We start from the raw sequence: 8,104 nt of genomic DNA, 5'->3' as shown, positions 1-8,104 counted from the left end.
TGGCTAGGCCTCTAGAGGAGACCGGTAGAGGGAACATAGATCTTGGAATATATGTCTTTCCTAGAGATACCTCTTAAAATAATGATGCCCCCTTATTCCCCATCTCTAGATTTTGTTTACCAATCTCATTGAGTAGGATTTCCTAAACGTCATTGCGTTGAAACTTCGAAGAAAAAAATTATCTTATTCAATTAAGCGTTGTGCAATTATGTAATTATTTATTTATTTATTTATTTATTTCTTTATTTATTTATTTATTGTTGTTTGGTACATAAAATTAACTTGTGGAGACCGCCTTGTACTACTGACAGTTTTTGTTATCACAGCTGATTTAAGGTGTTTGTTTCAATTTTTCTTGGTTAAAATTAATAAGAAATGGCAACCGCGGCTTTCAGCTCTAGCAGCGATTCAGAGAATGAAGTAAATCATGAGTCTGATTATTCAATAGCATTCAGTGATTCGGTTTCGGAGGATGAAGAGCCGGATGGGGGAATTATTAGGCCTAGGATTTTAGGAAATTTAGTAAATCTTGCCCTCGGTGCTCAGCCTTATCAATTTGAGCCTGATGCTCCTCCACCACCTGTGCAAGAGAATGAAAATGTTAAAATTGTAGTAGAAGGCCATGAAAGGCTAAATAACAACACATGGTAAGCAGTGAAAATGATCAAGGTAACGGTGTGGCTAACTGGTAATATACACAATGTAACTACGTAGGTGTTCTTTTGGAAAATTTGAACCGATGAACTCTATTGAAGAGAGCCTTTGTTGCCAAGAGGTTCCAAAGATTTGGAATAGAGTAAGGGATGGCGATAGCTGCATTACTCAACACCCAGCAACAGATTATGTTTATTTGAACATATATGCCTTGGAGGCGGCGGTGTATGACTATTGTGATAATAACTTTGTTATCCCAAATGATGCCACAATTCACAAGTAATTGTATATTATATAATATTATTAATTTATAGAGTCAAATTTGATTAAAATTATTGTTACATTTAGAACATACCGCTATATTGCCTATCGGAAATTTACCAGATGGATTCATAAAAGGCTAGGGCGACGTCAAAGACGACCTATTCCAAGCTGCGTCTTAACCACAAGCAGAAGATCCTTTCCATCAGAAGAATATTCCGGATTTCGCTATCCACGATTTGACGAATAGTTATAAATAAATTAAAAAAATTGAAATATTAAATAAATTTACGGAGAGAACAACGTGATAAGTTGATAACTGACTAATTAAAATGTCTCACAATTAGTTTATTTAATCAGTCGTCATATTTAATTGTAATTTATTTATAATTATTATAAACTTGATAAATTGTATCCTTCATAGTCCTTTATATTACTTTTAGAACACATATTGGCTATCGGAAATTTACACGATGGATGCAGAATATGCTACAACACCAAAGCTGACCAATTAGAAGAATATTCACATCAGAAGAATTTTCAGGATTTTTTAAATAACATATCTAAATTTCATTCATAAATATTAGCGAGGAAAGATACACGTGACAGACGAAATTATTATGGGCCTATATATGAGGATAAAATATGCCAGTTACCGGATCTCACAACTATTTTTTCTAGATATTAGCCATGATAGAGCTTGATTAATAAACTGCAGTATTCATTGTTTATTAAAAAAAATTTTATTTCAAGTTGATTTGAATCGTTTCTTCTGCATGTATGTTTCAATTGCATCCGACTTGTCAGGATGAACATACTTTGCACTTAGTGGTTGTGGGATTGTAGGCGGATCTAAGTCTCTTTCGTATAAATCTATTGCGTCAGTCATAGTAAGTTCCGCTCTTTCAAGTACCATCCCAAAGAGATTTTTTACGTAGTCTAAAAAATTGTTTACATTTCAGTAACTAGACTTATTTTTAATTTATCTTTTATATAATTAAAATTACCATATGTAGATGGCTCCCTAATAGGTTTGACACTATATTCTCCTTGTTTAGATTTAGGAAATGAAACGCTATAGCGAAAAGTACCATCGGCTTTACGAGCTTGGAGTTTGTTTGAATTTTCATTAAAATGTAAAACAGAAAGGGTCAATCTGGAAAACCACATAAAACAAATTAGAGTTTTACATAACTATGAAATTGAAATGTATGTTGAATTTACCTAGCCTCCATTATTATGTAAGGGTAATACACACTCTTGCTTGCAAAGTGCAATACTACACTGTGGTACGCTTCAACATTTGAAGTTTGAACAATGGGTGATAACTGAATTATATCACGGCTGGCAAGTTTGACAATATAGGCCAACTTATTATACGCTTCTGATGCTAAAATGATTATTATTAGACCCAAGTAAATATCATATAATATAGTGCATTTATGTTATTGAATTACATTCTTCAAGCCAGTCTTTGGGTGAGGTAATTTCATCATGTGCACACCTTTCAAATAATCCATCATGACCACTATGTTAATTGGTAACATGACGTAGCACGGAAAGCCATTTGTCCCTCGCTAACTCCCCATTTCCGTTACTTGATACTGCGCACCAATAAACGTGATTAACAATACTGCGCTTCCATTTTAGGAGCATTTCACATTTTTTGGCCTTCCCGGCAGCCTCAATTTTTGTTTTAACTCCTAAAAACAAATAATTAAAATTTATTATGATTTGCTAAATAAGGTTTAAAGTGCTATATACCTTTCGCAAGATGCCAGCAATCAAATAAATGCTTTACGGCAGGGTGTTCCTCTCTCATGAAACAGCGAATATTCTTATGTCGGTCAGTTACTAGAGTTTCTACCGTGACATCACTCAATGATAAGTAACGCAAGCCCCTCCGTAAACCTTCCAATTCCATGGCTTGACTACTACTAACTTCGCTAGACTATAAACGTAAATAATATGGTATTTAAATGTAACCACGGCCCGACTTTTAAATAAATTTAGACTTTACCTGGACCAATTCTAGATGTATTATTTTATTGGTGGTGCTTTCCATAAAACAGTAACTCCTATACAACGCAGAGTAACCGGGTGAATCTCACCTTCCGTCTCCACCAATTTTTATAGTCTTACCTTCTAATGCCCTTAATAACTCCGTCTTGCTGTCGTACCCAAGCCTTTAGTTGGAAAATAATTTTTGAAATTTAAACGAGGGACTGGTAAATTTAATAACATGGTTGCCACAGGTCAGTTAAAAGTCATGGAATTTGAATCTCAAAATCTTGTGACAACTCTGAATTAAAAAATTAATACTTACCTCTCTTATTGAGGGAACAAGATAAGCTTTTTGGAGTTTGCAATAGGCCCTTTTGCCAATCATGACTATACCAATTGACCTAAACATTCTCAAAACTTTGGAGGGGTTTAATCCCGCGAAAAGAATAGCTCCCGCAATTAAGAGATTGCCCAGTGGTTTTCGAGTTATTTTGGGTTGGCTTTGCCAAATAAATGTGTGCTTATTTTCAAAAACAGCTCTAACAGTAATCAGGGATCCAATAACAGATAAGGTTTGAGTGCACGGTGCCAAACAGGAAAAGCAATATTTGAACAACAGTAGTAGCGCTGATTGAAAAATTATATATTTCGGTTCAGATACTACATCATCAACAGGATCCAAGTGGTCTGAGAAACTATTTGTAATAAGTTAATAGCATTAAGACTTAAATGTGTAAAGTTCTTTGAATGTGTTTAACATGCAAACCATACTCAATGATACTTGTATCTCCCAAGCCAAGAGTTGAAGGTGTGAAACTTGTATCCAAGGGGTCAAGAGTTTCTCTGACATCAATTATGTCAGATCCATCATCATCTTGTTCTATAATAGTAGAACTAAGATGTTCTGCTTCTGTTTGAATCCCAATATCTACCTTCACATCTTGGGGGGTTTGACAGCCTATTAAATGAGGACAAATTAAAACTCATTCGCCAATTCAGATTTCAAAGATTATGATACCTTTACTTCGTGATTTTCTACAAGTTTGCACACCTATACTTCTGCCACAGTTATACACTTGTATATATTTGTTCTTAGTTTTACAATTTTCAATTGTGGGATTCTTAATTTTAATTGAATGCTTTCTTAGTGAAGTCTCTTTGTCATAACTAGACAAAGTAGACTCAGCAGGCTCAACAAATGATTGGATCAATTCACCGCTACTAAAACCCGATTTATGTAGGATTTTACGTTGTGACATTACTACATCAATAGATAAATCCACATTTGTGTCGGTAGAACAACTAGGGGTGGGACTTTGTACTTTTTTGCGTTTCTCTATGGGACAATCGCCAGGAAAAAGTGTTGGGATCGCTGACTTAGTCAAGCTCAATTTAACCTTCTTCTGCAAGCTTTTTAACACATCAGGGTTGTGAACAAAACAATCGTTTGTAAAATGACTGGAACAAACAGTGGATCTCTCTTTTGGTGTCCAATTAGGTCTATCAATGTTTTGCAACCATTTTTCAGCTAAAGAAGGGACTTTTGGCCAATAATGAAAAGATATCTCCTTGTTGGTGTTGTTATTTTTGTTATTATTCTCAGTAATAGCAAGCGGAATATATAATTTAATTTAGTATTTATTAAGTTAATTATTAAATTATACACTATATACACTATATTATTAACCGTATCCATCAGAGTATCAAAGCATAATGAAAAAACAGATCAACTTCTAAACTACGACATTTTTGTCTAGCAGACGACGCCTAAGTATAAAACCAGTTCACTTCAGTTCTAATCACGCAATGAGCAAAGTCTCTTAACATACTCTCCCTCTTTGCCATTGGACCTCTCCCTATACCTTATACATGGTTATAGATAGTTATACTGTTAATACCTTAGTAACTTATGTAACATACATCATTTTAGTTTTAGTAATATTAAACAAAATCCATCATTTTTAGTTTCTGACTTAATGTTTCTAAAGTTTGTTTGTTAAGTGCCTTGGTTAGGATATCCGCGACATTGTCTTTGGTGTTGATATACGTCACATAAAACAGGTTCTGTTCTAAGATATCGCGTATAAAGTGATATCTTAAGTCGATATGCTTGGACCTTTGGTTTTCTACAAGGTTCTTTACGAAGTGTATGGCTGATTGATTATCGCAGAAAAGATTAGGTATGCCAATGTCCCGAATATTGAAGTGTCGCTTGACATCGTGCATAATGGGCATCAACCATAGAAACTCCTTCACAGCCTCTGACATCGTGATATATTCAGCTTCCATGGTTGACAACGCAATAGACTTTTGTTTAAAAGATCGCCATGAAATCGGGGATGTTCCGATACAGCAAATATAGCCACATGTGGATCTTCTTGTATCCTTATCTGATCCCCAATCACTATCGGAATATATATTCAATTTGCAATTCGCTGTTTCTTGTTGATAATGAAGTCCGTAATGTGCAGTAGCTATGACATATTGCGTTAAGTAACATAGTCTTTTCCAGTGCGTAAGACCCGGATTTGCATTATATTGCGATAATGCGATGACGGAGTATACAATGTCTGGTCGTGTTCTCTGTGCGACGAATAGTAGCGCTCCTATAAGCGATTGGTATGGGTATTCTTTCATGTGCTCTCTCTCTATCTCCGTCCTTGGACAGTCATCCCGTGTCATTGCTGCTCCCGGTGCCATGGGCAAACCCACGGGTATATCAGATATTTGATATTTCGTCTGTAGATCCCGTATGTAGGTTTCTTGATGTATTCGAACCCCTTTACTCGTCCAGTCAAAATCCACTCCTAACAGTTTGGTGATGGGCCCCAGATTCTTAATTTCATACACTTGCAATATGGTCTGATAAACCCGTGTTATTTCGGCTTCAGTGTTTGCGAGAATGACTAGATCATCGACATACACGAGAATGATGACTTTCTTCGGTACATAATATATACAATTTGTACCTAAGAGTTTACCAAATCCAAGCTTCTTAAACATTTTATCGAGTTCTAAATACCATTGTCTTCCGCTTTGTGGCAATCCATAAAGCGCTTTGGTAACTTTAAGACATGTTCCTTCCGTTCTTGCATAATAGCCTGGTATATGTTTCATATGTACGGGCTGGTCTAATGTTCCGTATAAATAGGCGTTTTTTACATCAAAATGGGCATGCGTCCACCCAAGATAAATGACAAACATCAGAATGAACACTCGGATCAGTGAGAAGTTCACTACTGGTGAGAACGATTCTTCATAATCGGTACCAGGTCGTTGGTTAAAACCCTGTGCTACCAAACGTGCTCGGTACCTTGTCTGCTTTCCCTCATTTGTTTTTAAAGCGTATACCCAACGACAACCAACGACCTTTCCTTTAGTTGGTTGTGAGACGGTGGTAATTACAATCCTAGTCTTGAGTATGTTGACTTCGGTGTCCATGGCCTCAGCCCATTTATGTTTGTCAACAGAGTTAACAGCTTCACTATACGACTGTGGAATCTTGATTTCAGTGTAATTCGCCTCATATATCGAATCCTCTTGGGGGACTGCATTCTTCGTGGAAAATCTTCCTTTTGAGTCTCGGCAATAAACATCCAAGCGTCCTTTAGGCTTTCCACTCTGTCCTACATTGACTTTCTTCTCCCGACCCCTAGGCAGTGTGTCCTCCGATCCAGCTGATATTTCTGCAGAGCCTCCGGATATATCTTCTACGTTGGCCGATGTCTCCTCTGCGCTATTCGATGTCTCCTCTGCGCTAACCGATGTCTCCTCTGCGCTATCCGATGTCTCCTCTGCGCTATCCGATGTCTCCTCTGCGCTATCCGATGTGTTCTCTGTTGATACGGACATAACGCGTGCCTTAGGAACTTGTTCTGCGCCTTTCTCATCGACAAACCATTGGTAAGATAAGGGGTTTTCCGTCTTATGTTGGTCAAAATAATCCATACCCAATTGCTGTTCATTGAAACGTACATGTTTCGATTCAATGACTCTATTGTCCGCCGGACACCAAATCCTATAGCCTGTGGTTTTCAAAGAATAACCCAATAAGACACCCATCTTGGCCCGTATGTCCAGATTGTGTTTGCGTCTTGCCTTTGGCACATGTACATAGGCGAGGCATCCTATACGTCGGAGGTGTCTAGCACTAGGGGTATGTCCGGTCCATAGTTCCGTCGGTACTTTATTATGTAGACTGGCATGTTTCGTTCGGTTTTTGAGGTATACTGCATATGCACGATATCTGCCCAGAAACGTAACGGCAATCGGCCTTCCTCAAGCATCGTCAGGGTTGCGTCCATTATCGTCCGACTCCATTCATAGCTGGTGAATATGCATTAGTGTACTCATGTTTTATTCCTGTGTTCTGACAATATTCATGAAAAGCATTTGAGCTATATTCACCTCCATTATCAGTACGGAGACATATTATTTGATGTCCAACCTGTCGTTCGGCGTAAGTACGGTAGGTCTTGAAACAAGATAGGACGGCGTCTTTAGTGGCCATGGTAAAAATCCATACGTAGCGACTGTAATCATCAACGAATGTCACATAATATCGAGCCCCTGCTGGAGATGTAACCGGTGCCGGTCCCCATACATCCGAATGTACGAGCTCCAATGGTCTTTGACTTCTTATGTTGCCGATGGCTTTATATGGTTGTTCTGTGCTTTTGATCAATCTACAGGATGTACACATCTCCAATTTGCCCGACAATTCTCGTAATCCACGTATCATACCGTGTGTCGCCATATATTGTAGGTCTTGTTCGTTAATATGCCCTAGTCGTCGGTGCCATAGGTCTAAGTCACCCAGGGTATTCCCTTTTTCTACGTTGAAAGATTCGGTCTTCTCCTGCTGTGGGCCATGCTTCAATACAATGGGATATACCGTGTAATGCAGACCTTGTAGGTCCGCACCAAAAGCTTCCTCCCCATCTGGTTTGTATGCTATAAACCGTTGCTTTTGGAACACGCCTTTGTATCCCGCCAAATCCAATAACCTCACAGCGATGAGATTGTTTTTCATTTTTGGGGTGTAAACAACGTTCTTTAAGACATATACATTAGGTTGATATTTCGTATCTAATTTTATCCAAACATCTCCCCTCCCTTCAGCCTGCGTCACGCCTTCACCTATCGTCACACTTTTTACGTCAGGGGTAAAATTGCAAAACCATTT

The 8,104-nt window shown here is 37.8% G+C and overlaps 2 protein-coding genes across 2 annotated transcripts; one reads left to right on the top strand and one right to left on the bottom strand.

The window, feature by feature from the left end:
- The first annotated feature begins 375 nt into the window (after positions 1 to 375).
- On the top strand, positions 376 to 1,165 carry LOC149588973 (uncharacterized). Its single transcript, XM_089861883.1, has 3 exons — positions 376 to 647; positions 715 to 933; positions 1,003 to 1,165. The coding sequence occupies exons 1-3, from the start codon at positions 376 to 378 to the stop codon at positions 1,163 to 1,165; spliced, it is 654 nt and encodes a 217-aa protein (XP_089718009.1).
- A 419-nt stretch (positions 1,166 to 1,584) lies between these two features.
- LOC149588972 (uncharacterized) lies at positions 1,585 to 2,735 on the bottom strand. The gene is made up of 5 exons (XM_089861860.1): positions 2,680 to 2,735; positions 2,373 to 2,618; positions 2,140 to 2,305; positions 1,923 to 2,071; positions 1,585 to 1,854 (listed from the first exon to the last, which is right to left on the bottom strand). Exons 3-5 carry the CDS (start codon positions 2,148 to 2,150, stop codon positions 1,664 to 1,666), a joined length of 351 nt encoding a protein of 116 aa, XP_089717986.1. The 5' UTR covers positions 2,151 to 2,305; positions 2,373 to 2,618; positions 2,680 to 2,735; the 3' UTR covers positions 1,585 to 1,663.
- Positions 2,736 to 8,104: the final 5,369 nt, after the last annotated feature.

The sequence above is a fragment of the Phalangium opilio genome, unplaced genomic scaffold (assembly GCF_054372755.1).
Source record: "Phalangium opilio isolate 3A_F unplaced genomic scaffold, DU_Popi_V2 ptg000523l_1, whole genome shotgun sequence".
Taxonomy (NCBI): domain Eukaryota; kingdom Metazoa; phylum Arthropoda; class Arachnida; order Opiliones; family Phalangiidae; genus Phalangium; species Phalangium opilio.
Note: the sequence above shows the minus strand (reverse complement) of the source record. Positions and strands in the feature narration are given on the sequence as shown.

What these genes read in the sequence shown, in the direction of transcription:
- LOC149588973 (XM_089861883.1), top strand. Translation starts at nt 376, where the DNA reads ATGGCAACCGCGGCTTTCAGCTCTAGCAGCGATTCAGAGAATGAAGTA. An exon ending in AGGCTAAATAACAACACATG is followed by an intron (nt 648 to 714) that starts GTAAGCAGTGAA and finishes GTAACTACGTAG; the next exon opens with GTGTTCTTTTGGAAAATTTG. An exon ending in AATGATGCCACAATTCACAA is followed by an intron (nt 934 to 1,002) that starts GTAATTGTATAT and finishes TGTTACATTTAG; the next exon opens with AACATACCGCTATATTGCCT.
- LOC149588972 (XM_089861860.1), bottom strand. An exon ending in TAGGGAGCCATCTACATATG is followed by an intron (nt 1,855 to 1,922) that starts GTAATTTTAATT and finishes ACAATTTTTTAG; the next exon opens with ACTACGTAAAAAATCTCTTT.